We start from the raw sequence: 22,730 nt of genomic DNA on the forward strand, positions 1-22,730 counted from the left end.
CAGCCTTAAATTTACCTAAAGAGCTTGTTTTAAAAGATCCTCCCTAGACTGAGAAAATCCAAATACCTGGGAGTAGGTGGTGGTTCATGGTTTTAGAAAGTTCCTTAAGCTGATGCCTACTGCATCCAGGGCTGACAGCCATTGAGATCAAATTTTTGAGGCCATGGTTTGCTTCTCCAGTGGGCTGCCCCATGAAGCCTGTCCAACAGTCCTGTAAAATTGGCCACCTCAATGGTAGCTGGAAAATGGGTAAAAGGAATCTTCTTCCATTGGAAGAATCTATGTGACCAGGGTGGGGAAATGAATTTTGTTTTGGATCAGAAAATACCACCTGCCTTCACACAGCTAATATGTTTCTCTGTGGCTGTAAAAGCATCAACATTTCCATTGATCTTTGCCCACAGGTCTGTCATATTTGGGGGAATCCAAGGAATCTGGAAAGTGCTTGAATTTTCTTGCATTCTTCCAATTCCTTAGACTTTTATTTAAGAGATACATTCCATGTAGTTGTGGCATTTGCCTTGAGTCCTGATTTTGGTAGCCTGTTGTCAAAGAAGGCAGGGAGCCTGACAGTTCCTACTGTGAAGATAGGGCACACAGAAGATGGAAGTAATCACATCTCAACCCAATTACTGTTGCTCAACTGGTTAAGATCAGTGAGTTCAACAGAATGATGACGGGGTTGGGAATTTCTGTTTAACTCACTGTTGAGGGTAAGGGGAAGACAGGGTCATCCCTTCATGCCGGGAAATGTGCAAATATGGACTAATGGTTCCCAGCCTTACACAAAAGGGTCTCCTGGACCTCATTCATCTTATACAACTAACCACTAAAGCTGTTTCCAATAAATATTTCCTGTTTCCTCAACACATTTGTCTGTTGTTTGCTCAGAGAAAACCCAGGCGTTAAAGCAGCATTGTATTTCCATTGTGCTTTTGGTTTCTGATGGCATTTTTGCCCAGTAGAGAATGTTTTTAAAAAATCATCTTCAGGGGCGCCTGGGTGGCTCAGTCGGTTAAGCGTCCGACTTCAGCTCAGGTCATGATCTCAAGGTTCATGAGTTCGAGCCCCGCGTCAGGCTCTGTGGTGACAGCTCAGAGCCTGGAGCCTGTTTCAGATTCCGTGTCTCCCTCTCTCTCTGACCCTCCCCCATTCATGCTCCGTCTCTCTCTGTCTCAAAAATAAATAAACGTTAAAAAAATTTTTTTTTAAAAATCATCTTCAGGGTGCCTGGGTGGTTCAGTTGGTTAAGCATCCAACTCTTGATTTTGGCTCAAGTCATGACCTCACAGTTCATGGGATCGAGCCCCGCAGCAGGTTCCACTCTGAGCATGGAGCCTACTTGGGATTCTCTCTCTCCCTCTCTCTATGCCCCTGTCCCCCCACCCCGTCTCTCTCTCTCTGTCTCAAAATAAATAAAAAACATTAAAAAAAATCATCCTCATAGTTGCATATATTGAAGGAAAAGTCATACCTTTAGAGCCAGTTAGAGACCTCTAAAAATGGGCATGAGAATTTAGTGACTGAAGTAATGCAATGTATACATGGTTTTAATATTTTATTTATTTTTCTTTAATTTCTTTAACATTTAGTTATTTTTGAGAGACAGAGAGAGGCAGAGCATGAGCAGGGGAGGGGGAGAGAGAAAGATACAGAATCTGAAGCAGGCTCCAGGCTCTGAGCTGTTTGTTAGCACAGAGCCCGACGCGGGGCTTGAACTCATGAACGGCAAGACCATGACCTGAACTGAAGTCGGATGCTCAACTGACTGAGCCACCCAGGCGCCCCAATGGTTTTAATATTTTAAATGTTGCTCAGTGTTACATGTATATTTTTAAGGGAAGAACCTGTCTTGCTCATTTCGGTGAGTCCTAGTTCTGTCTCCACTGTGGCATTTGAATGTAAAGAAAACTCATTTTAAGAACTTATTTCTCTGCTTGTTTCCTCGTCTGTATAGAATTTTAGTAATCCATGTTTTAGGATCAATGTGAAAAGTAAATGAATTAATATGCCTTTTAATGCTTAGACAGGGTCGTGCACATATGAAGCACTCAATAAAAGTTAGCCATTGAGGGGCGCCTGGGTGGCTCAGTTCCTTGAGTAACCAACTTCAGCTCAGGTCATGATCTCACAGTTCGTGAGTTCGAGTCCCACATCGGACTCTGTGCTGACAGCTCAGAGCCTGGAGCCTGCTTCACATTCTGTGTCTCCCTCTCTTTCTGCCCCTCCCCTGCTCATGCTCTGTCTCTGTCTCTCTCTTTAAAAAAAAAATTAAAAAATAAAAAAGTTAGCCATTGACAGAATTGTCGGGAGGGAGGCAGGGAGGCATCTGGGAGGCAGCATTTGGGATAGACCTTGAAGGATGCATGAAATTTGACACTGAGAACAAGGAAGATCATTTCATGCCGGGAAGTCACAGTGGTGTATGGGGAGATGAGCACTGAGTTTGCTTTCGCTGGGAGATAGAGTGAATAGAGAGAGCTGAAAAATCAGGCTGCATGCCTCCCGGAGAGCTGGGGAAACCATGCAGAGGTGTTCAGACTTGATTTTCCAAGCAGCGGAGTTCTAGTGAAGTTAGAGAGAGACAAGATCAACACTATAGATCGGGAAGTGTGATGAGCCAGGATTCTCTCCTCTGAGAGAGGACAGAATTGGAGACGTGGCGCTTTAGTTGGGAGACAAGAGGGAAAGTTATGGACTGGATCGGGGGCGAAACCAGAAAGGGTGTTCTCTTCTCGACTTGGATGTAGATATGTATTCACTTCACGTTAAATAAAATGAAAATACTGATTTTTTTTTTTTCCCAAATCAGCACTTACATCAGACTGTTACCATTTTCTCTCAGTAGTTGGAAAGGGGTGGGAGTGAAGTCCGTAACTATTTCATTTATTAAAAAACCAGTGACAACTTTTTACAGTTTTTACAGTGTTCTAATTCTGATGCCTAGAGGAGCAGTGAGTTTTCAGTTGTTCTTCACCCAAGGGTTCACGAGTGGACATTCTTAAGTGGAAGCTAGATACAATACAGACTTTTCCTATTTCCCATGGTTTCACACCTGAAAGAAAGACACATTTTCGTCTAGTTTAGGGTAAGGAAGGAAGGTAAAGTACCTGGATCTCTGCAGTTCTTGAAAATACTGCTTTTTAGCCATTATAAGCCTTTAACTAGATTATCTGCTGAAGAAGCAGAGCTTTGCCTGTTCACACCATTCCTTTCTAACCAAGTGGCCCTGAGAAGTGTGGCTATTTGGACACAGCTTGTTAGATGAATCTGTGGTCACGTGGGGGCTTTTCATTTCCTTGGTGGTAGGGAGTGAGTTAAGAGAATGACAAGATAGCAATAAGTATTTTAGGTTTCTGAAACCACTGGGGGCATTAAATGAGCAATATGTTTGAGAACATCTGGTAATTTGTAAAGTATTATATAAATAAATATGAAGGCTTTTTAGAAAAATGCCTTGTATCTTACATGCCTCTTGGCAGGAAGCCATTGTAATAAGAAAATCAGAAACATGCTCTAAATAGGTAGCAATATTGGCCGGTGAAGTGTGTCTAATTCAGGCTTTTGTGCGTGTGCTGACCCAGTGTCATGTCTCAATGTAAGTCAGAAAAGAATGGATGTTGAGAATTTCTGGTTACTCACCACTTGTTGAGTAAAATATTAAGAGAGCAAGCACATTTACTTTTTAACAATCTGTTGTTCAGAGTCTAACAATCTGTTCGATGGAAATACCTCTAAATAGTCAGGAAAAGCGAGTTATTTTTTTTTTAATTTTTTTTAAACAAACACTTAGCTTTTTTTCTTTCCTTGTCTGTCTTTGAACAGGGGTCACAGAGATAGAGGAAAAAAAGTTCCTTCTTCTTTTAAATAAAACGTCGAGGTTTTATGTTTTTCCAGCAATACAGTTGTCTAGAAAGTGTTTATTTTATGATTTTATGTAAAGCTTCTTTAATCCCTTTCTGAGACAAGGTGTGGGTATGAATACATGAAAAAAATGTTAACTACAGGTAATTCAAACTGGACAATTCTATATATTCTTCTATTCTGAGCAAACATTGAGGTTCTTATATATGTATGTCACTTTTCCCTCCTGTCCTGAATTCACTCCTGAATCTCATGTTTAATAATGCTGCTTTCATCACTACGCTGAAGAGATTCATGAAAGTAAACTTGGCCATGTCATTTTTTTCCACTCGAGTGCCTTAATTGATTTAGTTTAGGTATTTATTGACTAACTCATCAGGAGATAGCAGGTTGTTTTTTGCTTTGGCGTGCTCTATAAGGACATCCCTACTTGCTTTAAAGAATTTGAGTGTTCTAAATTACCTTTCTTTAAAGGCCAAGGAATTCGTGAAATGATAGGAGAAAAACTGCTGTGAAACCGTAAAGTTACTAGACAAAAGTAAGATATGTATGCTTCTCCTAATATGGATTATCCGCCTCCCTCTGGCTCAGAGGAGAGATGCTTAATGAAGATTTGAATCTGGAATAAATTAATCAATGTTGAGGCATTTATAAATGAGTGAATCGCCTTACATAACTGAGTACTCTCATGGCCTGTGGAAGGCGGGAAGAAGAGTTGAAAGAATATTCTTTGTGCAAGCAGAGAAACTAATGAGTGTGCCCCAGACCTGCTCTGTGAGTCAGTTTTAACTGGATTGTAAGTACCGCTTGAGTGAGTTGGAACACAGTGTGTCAGGTGCTCTTGGGCTTTCTGTTTATCAATACTATCTACAAGATGTTAACCACAGGGAAGCAGAGCTTTATTAGGCATTTTGGCCTGCCAAGATTGTGGGATTTATGGACTTAATGCCCTCTGGGTCACCTGACAGCCTGGGTCTCTACTGCTGGATGCACCTAAAGGCACATTGCCTCAGCACCTGGACCTTCTCTGCACATCCCATTGTGGGGCAGAAGGTCTGTTCCATTGGGCAGGGTTAGTTCTCTTCCAGGGTGTCACGTGTATTTGGTGGCTTTTTGTTGATGTGAAGAGTAAACCAGGTTAGACCATCTGGGCTTAAAATTATTTAATCCCTCTTAAAACTGCTCATTGTGCCCTGTTTTCGTACTGATTTGTAACCAGAACACAGGAGCAGCACAGAATAGTAACCTACTGTTAAGACCCCATTTTTATTTTTTAAGGAAAGTCAGGTTGTTGTGTGTATTTTCTAAAGTCTGAAGAGATGCACAATAATTTAAATCATTTGAATTACGTGGCTTTTATGTATGTGTATATGTTTGTTTTGCTTATCCATTGTCAATAGGCCTATTTTGCTTCTATAACAAAATCAGAGTTTGTTAAGGAAGAAAGCATGCTGAGGTCCACATGACTCACACTGCTGTCTTTCTTCTGTTCTATTACAGAAATTGAAGCCAAGGAAGCTTGTGATTGGCTACGGGCAACAGGTTTCCCCCAGTACGCACAGCTTTATGAAGGTGAGCGGGCAATGCCACTTTTTTTTAATTGGCGCAATCATATCCTTGGTTCATGATATTATTGATCTATGATTTAGTTTCAGACATTTTAGTGTTCATTAAGAAAACAGTGTAGCAAGTCATAAGACCCTCATCACTCAAAACAAAAGCTAGGACCATGATGATAATGCAACTAACATCTTCTCCCATTAGGTCCCTCTACTCCCCTTACCCAAAATAACGGTCATCCTGAAACTTCTATTTGTCATTTTCCTTTTGCACTTTCCTAATACATTTTTATAAAGTTGCTTTTACCCTTATAAAAAGGATATTATGCTCTATGTAATCTTGTAGGATTTAATTTTTTTCACTTACTAGTATATTGTTAAGATTATTCTATACTGTGGGTCCCTCTAGGTCACTTGCTTTGACTGCTGTGTAAATAGCCCGTTGTGTGTAGACTGCAGTTTATTCACATTCACTCTCCGATGGGTGGGCATTTCAGCCTTTTCTGTTTTACTTTTATAAACTGTAGTCTTAGGAACATTCTTGTACATTGTAGTACTCTTGTGGTACATCTGCAGTAATCTGTCTTGTCTGTAATACGCAGAAGCAGAATTATTAGGTGATGGAGAATACGTATGTTCAGTTTTACAGTGCAGATTTTTCAAATGTGCTTATACTGATTTTCACCCCTACCAGTAATTCTATAAAGATTCTGTCTGTTCACATGCTCTCAGCACTTGATCTTGTCAGACTTTAATTTTTGCCAATCACGTGGATGTATTTTGACTTCAGTTTCCCTGAGCGTGAATGGTACTGTTCGTTTCTTCATGTCATCTGGCCATATGCATTTGCTCTTCTGTGAAATGTCTGTTCCCCATTTTTCTCGTGAGTTGATAGCACTTTTCATAATGATTTGTAAGAGCTCTTCATTCATTCTAGCAAGCCTTCATTGGTCATGTGTTGCAGATATATTCCCCCAGGTTGTAATTAGGCTTTTTACTGTTGTTTAAGACTGTCATTTGATGAATATTATCTTTTCTGTGGCATTCACATTTTTAATTAAGAAAAATGGACCTTTAAAAAAAAAGATGATGATGATCTAGGCTGGATTTTTACTCTTTCATTTTGTCACCAGTGCCCTTGGCGGTTACTGGGATGCTGCAGCCCAGGATGAAGGGTTCCTCAGGTGTGGCTCATCCTGAGCTTCTGGTACCAGGTGTGGGTGGAGCATACGTGCAGGTGGCGAAAGGAATAGGCTATTCATTTACATGGGATTCTTATCATACCGTACATGTTATCATCAAAAAGAATTACAGGGGCACCTGGGTGGCTCGGTCGGTTGAGCATCCGACTTCGGCTCAGGTCATGATCTTGAGGCCTGTGAGTTCGGGCCCCGCGTCGGGCTCTGCGCTGACAGCTCGGAGCCTGGAGCCTGCTTTGGATTCTGTGTCTCTCTCTCTCTCTGCCCCTCCCCCACTCATGCTCTGTCTCTCTGTCTCTCTCTCTGTCAAAAAATAAATAAACATTAAAAAAATTTAAAAAATAATAATAAAAATAAAAAGAATTACAGGCGTGCCTGGGTGGCTCAGTGGGTTAAGCGTCAGACTCTTGATTTCGGCTCAGGTCATGATCTCACATTCCTGAGACTAAGCCCCACATCGGGCTGAGCGTGGAGCCTGCTTAAGATTCTCCCTCTCCCTCTGCCCCTCCCCCACTGGTGCATGAGCACACACTCTCTCACTCTCTCTTAAAAAAATAATAGGGGGGTGCCTGGGTAGCGCAGTCGGTTAAGCGTCCCACTTTGGCTCAGGTCATCATGATCTCCTGGTTCGTGAGTTCGAGCCCCGCATCAGGCTCCATGCTGACAGTGCAGAGCCAGGAGCCTGCTTCAGATTCTGTATTTCCCTCTCTCTCTCTCTCTGCCCCTCTCCCGCTCATACTCTGTCTCTCTCTCAAAAGTAAACATTTAAAATAAATAAATAAATGATAAAAAATTACAGTTGTGAACCAGTGAACTCCATCTATATGGGTAATTTGCAAGCAAATGTTGGGTGAATAGTGAAGTGATTCCTAAATTGAGAATAAATTAAATGACCAACAGGACTTCTTCCACCTGAAGCATCTTTGTTTTCTCAACTCTGCTGAGATGATGACACTAAATATCTCTCATTCATTCATCCATCATCCATTCAGCCAATCAACAAACCACTATTAATTCTACACCAACAGGGATGCCCAGCACTGTGGTAAATGCTACATATTCTATAAAAATAAAAGCGTCATTCAGACGTCAAAGAGACATCTCAGGCGGAGCGAGTGGTCACTGGCAACCTTCTTTAACACATGAGCAAAGCCCGTGAGCCCATGCTAAGAGTAGGTATAGTTCGTAAGCTCAGAAGTGCTAGACATGATCAGCAGGTTGCCTTGAAGAGGGATATGGAGTGGGTGGGTGAGAACTCCCCAGAAGGAAATCAGGCAGAGACCATAGAGATCATCTTTATTTCCCTAGCTCACTCAGCTAAAATAATTCATTACCTAATTTACACTACCTGCTCTTGTTCATTGTGGCCCAGGCTCAATGTGTGGTATTTTCCCATGAAGCTGAATTCAGAATTATTTTATTGCTAGACTGTGTAAAATATCTTATTATTCCTCCATTGTAGAGATCTCGCATTCCTTCTCCTTTTTTCTTGTTTCTTTCTTTTTTGAAAGGTACTTGGTTAACGTGCATGCTTATTATGGTGGAGTTGCCTATCTGTCCCTTAGAGAGAATATCTGACCTATTAACATTTAGAGTATCTCTGTCTTTCGTAAGTGCTTGGAGGTAGGGGGGGCTGGGGAGGGACCTCCCTTGTATTGCATTCAATTCACAGCTCCACTGGAGACAGGGAAAGATAATTGCATTAGCAGTGGCAGTAAGGTGGCTGTCCTTTTGTTCTTCTGTTTAGAAATTAAATTTCCTCCAATTATGTTCATTTTTGGTGTTGATTTGCTGCCAAGCAGCACTTTGTGAAGTGTGTGTTTGCTAAGACTCGGTCCCAGTCTCTGTCTTCCTTCTTAACGCATCCTAAAATTCAGACTGCATTTTCATGGAATATGTTTGGGATCTCTTCACATTTAGAAGTCTTTTGAAGCCTTAGCCTGCTTTTGAGATAGACTGTGTATTGTTCTGGGCTATAATTCCTGCACTACATCCTGCCACTCTGTGCAGCAACCCACACATTCCTTGTCTTCCTGTTTTGCTTTATTTTGGTCTTCGGCAATTTATACTTCCTGCCCTTAAAGCCAAGCTGGACGATTAAATCCTAACATGAAGAACTAAGAGCTTCTTCTGTACGTTGGTAAATCATATCTTTTAAAAAACAGTCCTTTCAGAAGAGTCTAGGCAAATAAGAGAAAATCATTTATTTAATTATTTCACTTGTCTTACGTCTAGTCCCTATGTTCTCGAGAATTTTTTTTTTTAACAGAATCTTCAAGTTAATTTGCATCGGAAAAGAGTCTAAAATACAGTTCTGGGTACAATAAGTTAGAATTGCTAAAATAACACAGTCGTGATCTCCTATACACTTAACAGACATGGGAGCTTTTAATTTACATTTATAGATCTGATGTTTTGCTGTGAAAGTATTAAAAATATATTCTTTAATGTCAGCTCTGTCATTTAATACTTGACGCTCTAGGTGTCTGTTCAAAGTGATATAAAACGTCACAACCTCCAAATAGCTTCATAGTCTACTGTGCTTGTATTTACAATAGTTTACATTCACTATGAGCCTATAGTGTTGGTCTATAAGTTAATGAAGAGATAAATTCCTGCAATACTCAATTTCATATATTTCTTCGTAAATCTTGGGCTGTTTCATTGGTCTGCCTGCATTATTCAGGGAATAGTATCAATAATCTAACTCTCACTTTCAGAAAAACGAAGAATAGACTCTATCACTCATTATGTTAGTTTCCAACGTTAAAAAAAAGATACTCTTTATCATTATCTCTAGCAAACAGATTGTTAAGAATACGGAGCTCCATTCTATAAAACCAGCGACTGGAAGTTGGAAACCATAAAAATGTAACAGTCAGCTGAAGAACTAGGACATTCATTACCATCACCTATATCCCCAGAACTCCTGAGAGCGGGTCTATCCCAGTATTGCAGCATTAGCCATTTTAGAGGCCATGGCGTTGGTTTTTGTTGTTTGTGGTTTCTCTCTCTCTCTCTCTCTCTCTCTCTCTCTCTCTCTCTCTCTCTCGGTTATGGTAATCATGGTTTCCTGCCTTTCTGACTTATTTCACCTATTCCTGGCCCACAGAGGTGCACAGAAGAACTCATACTTAGCATATCATATAAGCATTCTACGGGGAAGACTGAATATACCTAATAGCAGCAACTCCAAAGAGGATAACTCATTTTTATGTAGTGGCAATTCCAGAACTGTTGTAAATTTCCACAGTGATGCTCCCAATCATCCTCCCCTCTCCTTGAATGTATTTATCAACAAGGGATAAAAAAGGGAATTCTTCTACTGAGTTGACTTTTTCCCCCCTTTTGCCTTTTCAGTTCTGCTGTAACTCCCAGTAGTCTGAGTACTGAACTCTCCTACAGATTAAGGGATTTGGAATTCTATTGTTCTACACAGCTTGTAGCTGGCCTTTTGTTTTAGGGGGAGTTATATAAACTCCTGAAAAGCCATATGGAAGTGCTAATATTTGTTTAAAAATAGCATATCCTGAATTCTCTTTAGCTTTTGATGTCATGCAAATGGTTAGATTCCATTTACTACCACTTGCCATTGTTCTCTAGACCTTTCCTTGGCCCAGTTTTCCATGACCTCTTCCCCTGATCAAATGTGAGCACACACACATGGAAAAAAAAAAATACAACCACATTAAAAAGGAGTATCCTTCTGGTATTGATTCTGGCTTACATAATAATTTATAGCAGGGGTCTGTTGCCTGCTGACTTGTTTAAAGGTGGAACAGTGTTTTGAACCACTTATCTTTTGACAAGAACGGATCTTTGAGTCCACAGACCACTTTACATCTAAGCTCCTTTAGGACACCGATGGAATTGTCTTAAGTTGCTTTCTTCTCCCATAGCACTTGATAGGAAATGAGGTGTCCTGCACACAGTAGGTGTTCAACAAATTACTTTTTTTTCCTCTGCTAAACTGGGCTAGATTGGCAAGAATTCAGGTGTTCACCAAGTGTCCATCGATGGATGAATGGATAAAGAAGATGATGGAGTATTAATTCGGCAATCAAAAAGAATGCAATCTTGCCATTTGCAACTACATGGTTGGAACTAGAGGGTATTATGCTAAGCAAAATTAGTCAGAGAGAGACAAATATATGACTTCACTCATATGAGGACTTTAAGATACAGAACAGGTAAACACAAGGGAAGGGAAGCAAAAATGATATGAAAACAGGGAGGGAGACAAAACATAAGAGACTCTTAAATATAGAGAACAAACAGAGGGTGGCTGGAGGGGTTGTGGGAGGGGGATGGGCTAAATGGATAAGGGGCATTAAGGAATCTATTCCTGAAATCATTGTTGCACTATATGCTAACTGACTTGGATGTAAATTTAAAAAATTAAATTAATAAAAAGAACAATTACAAACAAACAAAAGAGAATTTAGGTGCCCAATAAACATATGTGTTTTTATTTTTCTTATAGATCTTCTGTTCCCCATTGATATTTCCTTGGTCAAGAGAGAGCATGATTTTTTGGACAGAGATGCCATTGAAGCTTTATGCAGGTAAATGGAAAATGGAAATGTTTTGAGTGTTTTTCTTTCTTTCTTTCTTTCTTTTTTTTTTTGTCTGTTTTAAGAATGCAGTATTATCAAGATGGTTTTTGCTCACCTTTGTTGTACTAATCATGTCAGGTGTTTGATTAGTGAATGTTTATGTTAATTTACTTCACTATAAATCATAGGCCTTTCAATTAAAATAAGTAAAATCTTACTGTTTAATATTGCCATGAAATGGTACTATCCTAGGAGGTACTCAAAGAGACCATTCTGTATTCAATACCATATGATTGCTGAAACATATAACATTCAGATGGTTTGGAAACTTGGAACAGTGTTTTTTATTTTATTTTATTTTTTTTTTTTTTTTTCAACATTTATTTATTTTTGGGACAGAGAGAGACAGAGCATGAACAGGGGAGGGGCAGAGAGAGAGGGAGACACAGAATCGGAAACAGGCTCCAGGCTCTGAGCCATCAGCCCAGAGCCCGACGCAGGGCTCGAACTCCCGGACCGCAAGATCGTGACCTGGCTGAAGTCGGACGCTTAACCGACTGCGCCACCCAGGCGCCCCGGAACAGTGTTTTTTAAAAGGCAATGTAATTGACTGTAAGGCCCCAGCCAGATACTCTAACAGAATCAAAGCTGTAGTTAAACTGAATGGAAATAACACATTCAGAGGAGTAAAGGAGGGGGTGGGTTACAGCATTGCTAGAGTTAAGAGAACCATTGTTTGAATTCCAGAGAAGCTTCTCTGAACTGTCTTCAGCTTCCCCAGGTACCAAATAGTAACAATAGGATTAAATAAGGTTGTAAAATAACTTGGCACAGCCTTTAACCTACAGTGGACAGGCAGTAAATGAGCACTCATGTGACATGAGAATAAACCTGTCAGAAATCCTTGCTCGTTGTGCTGGTAGATCTTTAGGCTGACAGGCAGCTGGTAGGTTTTAGAAAAGTGGAAGTAATAAAACATGTAAAAGACAATGATGGGGCACTGATAATCCTTTCAAACTCCTGATTTTCTATTCATTTTTAAGTTAATTCACCCTTTGCAATTTTCTTCAAAACCTACAAGCTATAAAAGCTGCATTCTGGGGGGAAATTATACGTAGAAAAAATTCACGTATTCATTTTACGTTTAAAATTGAAATAACTTTTCTATTACTCAGTATTTATTTTAACTTGTAAAAGCATCTTTAAGGTAGAATGACACTCAGTATTTAACTTACCCTTTGCAGGCAAAGAAAGCAGTACCTCAGTGAAAGTACTGTGTTTTGCCTTTCTTATGTAATGTGGTGTTTCCTTTTATTTTTTTTAAGTTTATTTATTTATTTTGAGAGAGAGAGAGAGAGAGAGAGCAGGAGAGGGGCAGAAAGAGAGAATCCCAAAGCAGGCTTCACACTGTCAGTGCAGAGGCAGACAAGAGGCTCGATCTCACAAACCATGAGATCATGACCGGAGCTGAAGTCAAGAGGTGGACACTCAACCGACTGAACCACCCAGGCGCCCCTGTAATGCAGTGTTTTCTGAAACCCCTAACTCAAACAGTGGTTTTAAGGAAAGATGGGCAGGATGTTTAGAATGGTGTATGAAATAGACTAGTACTCGTGGTTTAAGAAAGAGAAATGCTATATTAACCACAGAAACACTGTCGCTTTTCAAATCCAATTAAACGGCTGCTTAGAAATGTCCAGGGTATGCACACATTTTCTGAAAGCGGCCGAACCCCAAGTCCTGCACTGTAGTATGTAATACCATAGCTATGTCATTGGCAATGAAAAAATGTCACTAATGCAGTTTGGGAGGGAAGAAGTCAACATCTGGAATATAAACTACTCCAGACATTTTTAAAATGTTTTAATGCTTAGCTATGGGGTAGAATTAATTTATTTTTCAATTCATCATTGGTGATAACGCATATAAATGAGGTCACTCCTAAGATGAATCCTAGGAAATATTTACACACTGAGTCAGATTACCCATTTCACACATTTTACGCCACTTAGTAAGTGGGCTCTCTAAGCAGCAGCGACAGCTTAGGAATTTCTGGGTCATAAAAATTTCACTGCAACATTGCAGCCCAAAGGGGTCATGATTTTATTCTTGAATACTTTTTTTTTTTTTTTTTAATTTTTTTTTCAACGTTTATTTATTTTTGGGACAGAGAGAGACAGAGCATGAATGGGGGAGGGTTAGAGAGAGGGAGACACAGAATCTGAAACAGGCTCCAGACTCTGAGCAGTCAGCCCAGAGCCCGACACGGGGCTCGAACTCACGGACCGCGAGATCGTGACCTGGCTGATGTCGGACGCTTAACCGACTGCGCCACCCAGGCGCCCCGAATACTTTTTTTTTTTTTAATATCAGTTTGAAATGTAATTGCCCAGCTCTGAGGGGAAGGTCGTCCTCTGCACTTTGTGATTTCCACTGGCTCGCTCTGTTCTGTTAGAGAAGCCACCACCCTTTGAAGGGAATAAATCTGTGTTGCTGAATCTTTTGTGAAAAAAGCCTCGAAACAGCTGGACCAGCTAGACCTTGATCTGTATTTGGACTCTGCAGTGTATTCTGATTGGTTTCCATTTTCTTAGATGCAGAGAATATTGTCTCAAAGGTTAAGTGTGAGGAGGCAGTGAGGTAATGAGTGTGAACATGCTTTAAAAAATACTAGGCCCAAATCAGAGGCCCACATTTGAGTATGTGGAAGAAGTCTTGAGTTTGAGTTTTCTTTCAAAACAAATGCTTCAGAATTCACATAACAGTCATCACCTTGTTTTAATGGAAAACCCAAGGGCTCTTGTCCACATGTTCACATAGGCTCCTCAAGGCAAATGATTCTCTTTCAGGAGGCCTAAACAAGTGTTCTGAAGAAAACAATGGGGGCATCTTCTTTTGAAGTGCACGACAGGTTGTGAGTTGTCAGCAAAGTATTTGGGGGTACCTGTTTTACTAATTATGCGACATTTGTCTCATTAACGAGACTAGCCTCTTCCACATAGTTTCTCAGCCCATGGAATTCAAGGGCCAGTGAATCACGAAGCTGTTGCATAGTTTGGAAGTTTGCCTTGTGATTTGCCAAGTTCTCTCCAGACTGACAGACTTCTTATTGTAGACTTCCATCTTTTGCCTTGTTGAAATATTTTTGAGAAGTTGATTTTAAATACGTATGGTAGGGGTGTCTGGGTGGGTTAGTCAGCTGAGTGTCCGACTTTGGCTTAGGTCATGATCTCACTGTTCCTGAGTTCGAGCCTTGCATCGAGCTTTGCTGACAGCTCAGAGCCAGGAGCCTGCTTCGGATTCTGTGTCTCCCTCTGTCTCCCTCCCCTGCTCGTGTTCTCTCTCTTTCTCTCTTTCAAAAATAAAAATAAAATATATATTTAATGTTTTATTTATATATATATAAGTATATATATGGTAATATGGTTACAGAAACTCAGTTGAAAAGTTTTACTTCATAAAATATTAAATATTTTAACATTTTTATCTTAAATAAAACCTTTTTAAAAATGTTTGAGAGAGGGGCGCCTGGGTGGCGCAGTCGGTTAAGCGTCCGACTTCAGCCAGGTCATGATCTCACGGTCCGTGAGTTTGAGCCCCGCGTCAGGCTCTGGGCTGATGGCTCAGAGCCTGGAGCCTGTTTCCGATTCTGTGTCTTCCTCTCTCTCTGCCCCTCCCCCATTCATGCTCTGTCTCTCTCTGTTCCAAAAATAAATAAACGTTGAAAAAAAAAATTTAATAAAAAAAAAAAATGTTTGAGAGAAAGAGAGAGCATGCAAGAGGAGGAGGGGCAGAGAGAGGAGAGAGAGAATGCCCCTGCTGACAGGGCAGAGCCCCACGATGTGGGGCTCAATCTCATGAACCTCAAGATCATGATCTGAGCTGAAATCAAGAGTCACATGCACAACTGACTGAGCCACCCAGCACCCCTTAAATAAAACCTTTTAAAGTTTGTTTTAAGTAAAATAATCCTTACATGGTTTCTCATTCCTACCACCACCCCAAACACACACACAATACACACACACACACACACACGGATGTTACAACTGCTCCCAGGTACACACTGGTGTTCTGCTTTAAGATTTATTATAAACATTCTTATGCCTATAACATTGCTGATCTCTTAGCAGAGTCTACTTAAGAGTAGAAGACTTGTACGTTTAATGTTTTCCTGAAAATCATGATAATACTATCTTAATATAAAGTCTGGTAGTGACCAAAAGTTACAATTCAGCAGGAACTACCATGTTTTTTGGATTTGGGTTGCTGACCAACATTCTTGCACTTATATTTGCAAGGGATTTTTGTATTTATTTCCTTGGAGAGATTGGCTTTTGCCCTAGTCCTGCTAGTTTTGCTGTATAATCCAGTCTCAATGATAAGGCCAAGATCGTGGGAGAGTCACATTCAATATTAATACTGGGGGAGTGGTTTGCTTGCCTTGAAGCATATATAGATAATAATGCAAACTGTGACCTACCATTAGCATACCTCTTCTGACAGGAGTTTTGTCTCCCTAGCATCTGAAAAATATCCCATATCACTGTTTTCCTTTGGAGTTAACGACTGACTCCTCCTGTAAACACAGCAAAGAATTATGTAAATAAGGTGATAATCGTATAATGATAAGTACATACCCACACCATCATCTTCAGTGTGCACTTTGTTGTAAAACAGCCCTGGAAATGCCTGCACTGTGTAAAGCAGCCTGCCGCATGACAGATTTCAACTCTGTTACTGTTTCTGTTCTATTAAAAGGGAAGCACGTAAATTTTTAAAGCAATTGCACTGATTCCCAGAAAGTGTCTTTAAGAATCACAACAGTTTTTATTTGTCACGTCTTATTTGGAAAACTGTTCCTTTTTCTTTCCTCACATGTATCTTCTCTTGTACTCTTCCCTGTTTTCATTTTGAATACGAGGCCCCAATGCCCGCCTGCTACGCTTTTATCAGGGTGCTTGCGGCTGGCTCCCTGCAGCAAAACTCGTGAAGCTTTGATGGCCCATCTTGTCCCCCCTCCCCCTTCAGAGCAGGGAACAAGTTGCCCAGCAGATAAGACCAACACGCTCCTGTGGAGCTGGGCCCTGTGAGGGCCCTGGGGGGCTGCAGCCACCACGCCTTCTGGACAGATGGTGTGTGATACCAATGTGCTGCCATTCATTTGAGGAATCATGCTTAGGGCATAAGCTGCTCCTGGATATTAGCATCATTAAAACTAATTTTAGAAAAGAATGCAGGAGATACTGTTTTTTGAACATTAGAGCCACCATGTTTTATTCTTGTGGCCTTGAACAAGATTCGTGACCTCTCTAAACCCCCTTTCCTTAACTGTAAAAGGAAGGAAAATAGTAATATATATATATAATATATATATATGTAATATATATATATGTAATATATATATACACACCATAAAGTTGTATAGTAATATATATATATATATATATATATATACCATAAAGTTGTTGTGGAGACCAAAATGAAATAACACATATGAGGTGCCAGGCATGGAGCCTGACCCAGAGCGAGCCCCAATTATCTCGCTACGACCTTTTCATGTCAATATTGTCTGAGTAGCTACAGTCTCACCAGTGGGCATTCTTTGGAGGTCCTGGGAACAGATGAATTTTACAGAAACCTCAAGGAATAACTTCCAGGCTTCAAAATTGAAATGCCATTAGCTTGGTGCTACCAACATAAAAAAGATAATGTTGACCTTTATAAAAGTTGCCTCCTGGGTCTTTTTTGTTGGACTCAAATCTAGAGTTTGTGAACTAGGCCCCTCCCCCCTGCCACAGGCTTCCATGCCTAGTAAACCTGGTTATAAACACCACTCAACCATTAAAGCCCAAATGAACTCAAGTGGGTATTTGATTACAGGTTTGATTAATGAAACCCAGACCTAAGACTAAGTGTAACCATTCCAGATTCTTTAAATCTTGAAAACATTTAAGAACTAAAACACACTGTGGGCATCAGTCACGTAAGTAAGGCTGGCCCCTTGGGGAGGGACCTTATAGCTACTCATTTTAAAGTTTGGGCTTTTTCTTAGTTATTTGTTTTCTTTCCCTCCCCATCGACAGAGAGAATTTTTCTGAACATAGGCAACATAGGCGTCCTGAGTTATCTTTGTTTATTCTATAAACAGGCTACCACGTAATCTATGAAATCAAAGGCGGTCTTATCAGCAGGCAAAAATACTTTCTATCCTCCTGCATCAAGTTGTTAGACAAGTTGCAAGAACAGAATCGGGGAGATAAAGCCTTGAAGCAGTCTTATGGTCAGTTTGAATTTGTGTGAATTAAATGCTCTTTTCCTATGAAAACAGAAGAATTGCAATTGTAGGAAAAAACAGGTAGCTGACCGTGGAAGACAGATTCCTTAAAGGCTTATTTGAGGAAGACCAAGTGATGGTCATCTGGAAGCTGTCAGAGAGGGCTGTCATTCACACTTTCACATACCACGTATTCCTGCATATGTAAAGGATTTCTTTTCTCAGCTATTTCATTATTTCCCCGATGAGGAACTTTGTTTTGGGGGACTTTGTGGGGGGGAGGGGTTGTTTGGTTGTTTTGTTTTGTTTTAGTATTTGGTTTTCAGGAAACCTGAATTATTTCCCTAATTATAAATTGACATGTTACTCCTTGACAGTGGTAAAAAAAAAAAGTACCCAAAGTAAAAATATGACCCTTGTTCCAAACAAGAATCTGATCAAGTTCTTATTCTTGCTTGAACTCTAAAGACTTTGACCCTCGAGGCTGCTGTATAAAAATTGTTTCAGTAATTGCACTATTGCCACGACTGTACCCAACATTATCCTGTCCTATACCGGACGTTGTAAAAAGAATTGGGTCTTAGAGAGGCACCAATTTCCTTTCTGTCCAAGAACTCATTACATTTTTGAACAGAGTGTCAAAGATTATTATTTATTGCAGATAACTAAAAATTGGTTTATTTCCATCTTTGGATTTTTATTTGAGATAGAATATACCATTTATTTTACCAAGAACTCTGCTTGGTTCCTTGCTGCTGTTCCCATTTCTAAGGAGACTTCAGTGGCTCTTATTTCTTGGCACTGTGTGGAGCTACCTAATGGCCCAACCTAGGTGCTCTAGGAAGAATAAAATCCCTCATTGAGAGTTGTTTGTTCCATGAAGAATAAGAAATACCGGATAGTGCCATAGCAATGTGTCACTTTACTGTAAAATAGCAATAATCAATTTAAATGAAGAAAGGTAGGGGCGCCTGGGTGGCTCAGTTGGTTAAGCGTCCGACTTCAGCTCAGGACATGATCTCACAGCTCGTGGGTTCGAGCCCCACATCGGGTTCTGTGCTGACAGGTCAGAGCCTGGAGCCTGCTTCAGAATCTGCGTCTCCCTTTCTCTTTGTCCCACACCAGCTTGCACTCTGTCTCTCTCTCTTAAAAAACAAATAAACATTAAAAAAAGTTTAAAAAAAAATAAATGAAGAAAGGTATAAAGGTATTTTTAAACTGTTCACTTCTTAAAGAAGTTCCTAATACTCTTCTAAATTATAATTTTTTATAGAATAAAGAAGCTCATTAAGCATGTCACCTGTTTGGAAAAAATATTTATCTACCCATCATTGGTTTCCTATCTTTGCTAATATTATTTCTTTGCTCTGTAGGCGTCTAAATACTTTAAACAAATGTGCGGTGATGAAGCTGGAAATTAGTCCTCATCGGAAGAGAGTGAGTATATACGATATATAATAGGATGGGAGGAAAGGGGGCAGACCAAAAACTGTGTGTTTTGTAAGAGTTTTTATCTCTCAAACTCTTATTACTTCCTTATTCCAAAAATATCTGCATTTTTTTTAATTTTTTTTTTTTAACATTTATTTATTTTTGAGACAGAGAGACAGAGCATGAACGGGGGAGGGTCAGAGAGAGAGGGAGACACAGAATCCGAAGCAGGCTCCAGGCTCTGAGCCGTCAGCACAGAGCCGGACGTGGGGCTCGAACTCATGGACCACAAGATCATGACCTGAGCAGAAGTCGGATGCTTAACCCACTGAGCCACCCAGGCGCCCCAAACATCTGCATTTTTAACATAATAATCCCTTCAGGTTTACCAAAGACCAAGTAGCCTTATGTAACTGAAACCAATAGTTGCAGCTAGGCAATGAATTGCGGTTTTCCTACTTTTTTTTTTTTTTTTTAATTGAGGTAAAACTGGCATATAACATAATACTAGTTTCAGGTGTATGACTCAGTGGCTCAATATTTGCACATATTACAAAGTGATCATGGCAAGAAGCCTCGTAAACATCCATCACCACACATACTTATATTTTTTTTTCTTGTGATGGAAAGATCTACTTTCTCAGCAGTTTTCAAATATACCATACGGTATTATTAACTATAGTCACCATGCTGTACGTCACATCCCCGAACCTTATTTATTTTATAACTGGATATTTGTACCTTTTGACCCCTGCCTCTGACAACCACCAGTCTGTTCTCTGTATCTATGAGGGTTTTTTTTTTTTTTTGATTGTTTTTTATCGGAACAAATCATCTATTATTTTGCCTTTTTAACTCATTGCCTACTCCAGATTAAAGGAATAAGACTTAGAGAACCCCAGTGAACCCTCCATTATTCCCTTCAGAAATTAAAGCTAAAGTTCTTTGGGAACTCTGTCTCTTCCCATATAACAGTAACAGTGTTTCAGAGCTGCAGGGATGGAGGTAGCCTGTGGGGTGCTGAAGAATAATGAGAGATAGGAGGGAGGAAAGGAGGCGGGGGAGTTGGAGGGAAGGGCAGGAAATCCCACACATTCTAGTGGAATGGTGGCACATAACTTCTGTGGATGAAATGTGAGAACCTTTTATGAGATCGTAGAAGAAGTGGGTGTAGTCCTGGGAGTGAGTGTCACAAATTAGAGTAAACAGGAATAAGTTTGGTCAAAGAACATATTTCTGACTGTTCAGAGTACAGATTTTAATTATCCTACGGTCCCTGTCTTGCAACAAGCCGCCTTCTCGCCTTCTCGGGGGAGTTAAACCTTTTAAACAAATGAACTGGAACCTCAGCACCCACTGGGCTGTGGAGAGGAGTCCACAAGTCAGCGTTTCATGCTCTCTACTTATTGTCCTGTGAAACGTGGGTCATGTGATACTTTCCACACCAGTGGGAAAGACATGCATCACACTGAGCTGGGCCTTTTGATATCCCGCCTAAAAGGCTCAGATGCAGTAGTTTGTGACACAGCATAACCCTGAGTCCTGCCCATAAATCAAGCATAATCAGCAAAGATGTAACATCGTGTTTGTGAGTGTTCCATGCTGTCAGGACTGGGTATTTGTGAGGCCTTGTTAAATTGCCTGGAGCATGTCTGAGGTTGAAACTTCACAGGACATGTGTGGCATTAGCTCTAGACCCTGTGTCTGGTGGGGGAAGGGATGAAAAAGAACAGGTAAGAAGCTGAAAAGTATCCGCCTTAAGAGATGTTGGTGACTTACCTTCCTTGGTGTCTCCACTGGTCTGGTAGGAGATCTTGTATGCTTTTAGGGTGGCCACAGACTTCAGTGTCCATTCTTCTTAGTGTTTGAAAACTACCTTTTTAATTGTGAAAGAGAATATAAACACATGCTATCAACAGACAGCAAAATTGGAGGCAGACCAGAGGGAGTCCTACCCGTTGCTGACTCCAGCTCAAAATATTTTGCATGCCTGGAATTTTCACAGATCTTAGAGTTTTCCTCTGTGAGCACTTAAAGAACAGCCTACAGATCCAACAGTTTCTACAAAATAATTCTTATTTAGCTTGAAACACTTGGTCAGGCTTTTTCCTGTCAAAGCCCTGACATCCAACATACATCTTTGTCATTTAAAAAAAGAATAATAAAGTAATAATCACAATAATAAGTAATAAAATAAAGATACAAAGGGGGAATTGACACTGATGGCCTATCATGAGCCGGGTCCTAGGCGTCCGGACCCCAGCACACGTCCCCGCTCCCTGCTGTCTGCCGGTCCCAGCGATGAATGCCTCCATTCTGTCTTTGCAGAGTGAGGATTCGGACGAGGACGAGCCCTGTGCAATAAGCGGCAAATGGACTTTCCAGAGGGACAGCAAGAGGTGGTCCCGGCTGGAAGAGTTTGACGTCTTTTCTTCAAAGCAGGACGCAGCCCCCGGGGCCCCCGACGATGCCCACCTGAAGAACGCGGCGAGCCATGAAAGCATGCTGACGGACCTCAGCGAGCGCCAGGAGGTGGCCTCGGTCCGCAGCCTCAGCAGCACCGGCAGCCTCCCGGTGCACGCCCCTCACACCGGGGACGCGGCGACGCCCCGCACGAACTCCGTCATCAGCGTGTGCTCCTCCGGCAACTTCGTGGGCAATGACGACTCTTTCTGCAGCCTGCCCTCCCCCAAGGAACTGTCCAGCTTCAGCTTCAGCATGAAAGGCCACGAGAAGAACGCCAAGTCCAAGACGCGCAGCCTGCTGAAACGCATGGAGAGCCTGAAGCTCAAGGGCTCGCACCACGGCAAGCACAAGGCGCCTTCCAAGCTGGGGCTGATCATCAGTGGGCCCATCCTGCAGGAGGGGATGGACGAGGAGAAGCTGAAGCAGCTGAACTGCGTGGAGATCTCCGCGCTCAACGGCAACCACATCAACGTGCCCGCGGTTCGCAAGCGGAGCGTTTCCAACTCCACGCAGACCAGCAGCAGCAGCAGCCAGTCGGAGACCAGCAGCGCCGTGAGCACGCCCAGCCCGGTCACCAGGACCCGGAGCCTCAGCGCCTGCAACAAGCGGGTGGGCATGTACCTGGAGGGCTTCGATCCGTTCAATCAGTCCACGTTCAACAACGTTATGGAACAGAACTTCAAGAACCGCGAGACCTATCCAGAGGACGCAGTGTTCTACATCCCGGAAGATCACAAGCCCGGCACCTTCCCCAAAGCGCTCTCCAACGGCAGTTTTTCTCCGTCAGGGAAGAACAGCTCCGTCAACTGGAGGACTGGAAGCTTCCACGGCCCGGGCCACATCAGCCTGCGGAGGGACAGTGGCAGCGACGGCCCCAAGGAGCTTAAGCGACGCAATTCGTCCAGCTCCATGAGCAGCCGCCTGAGTATCTATGACAACGTGCCTGGCTCCATCCTGTACTCCAGTTCGGGTGACCTGGCCGACCTGGAGAACGAGGACATCTTCCCCGAGCTGGATGACATCCTCTACCACGTGAAGGGGATGCAGAGGATAGTCAACCAGTGGTCGGAGAAGTTTTCAGACGAGGGAGACTCCGACTCAGCCCTGGACTCGGTCTCTCCGTGCCCGTCGTCTCCCAAACAGATACACCTGGATGTGGACAACGACCGAGCCACGCCCAGTGACCTGGACAGTACCGGCAACTCACTGAACGAGCCGGAAGAGCCCTCCGACATCCCGGAAAGGAGGGATTCTGGGGTTGGGGCCTCTCTGACAAGGTCCAATAGGTGAGAGCTTGGCTGCCCTCTGGAGGTGGGGGACGTAGGAAAGGGATTGCTGCCGCTCTCATGTGGGGGACATGGGGTTAGGGCATTCCTGG

General features: G+C 41.8%; 1 protein-coding gene across 9 annotated transcripts in view; it reads left to right on the forward strand.

Moving 5' to 3' along the window:
* DLC1 (DLC1 Rho GTPase activating protein) overlaps positions 1-22,730 on the forward strand; it is a 426,214-nt gene that overhangs the window by 390,380 nt on the left and 13,104 nt on the right. For all 9 annotated transcript variants that reach the window (XM_047855877.1, XM_047855876.1, XM_047855875.1 and 6 more), the window contains 4 exons: positions 5,365-5,436; positions 11,106-11,187; positions 18,829-18,892; positions 21,215-22,638. In XM_047855877.1, coding sequence (XP_047711833.1) covers positions 5,365-5,436; positions 11,106-11,187; positions 18,829-18,892; positions 21,215-22,638 — 1,642 coding nt within the window. The remainder of the gene's footprint in view (positions 1-5,364; positions 5,437-11,105; positions 11,188-18,828; positions 18,893-21,214; positions 22,639-22,730) is intronic.

Source organism: Prionailurus viverrinus, chromosome B1 (genome assembly GCF_022837055.1).
Source record: "Prionailurus viverrinus isolate Anna chromosome B1, UM_Priviv_1.0, whole genome shotgun sequence".
In the NCBI taxonomy this organism is placed as follows: Eukaryota; Metazoa; Chordata; class Mammalia; order Carnivora; family Felidae; genus Prionailurus; species Prionailurus viverrinus.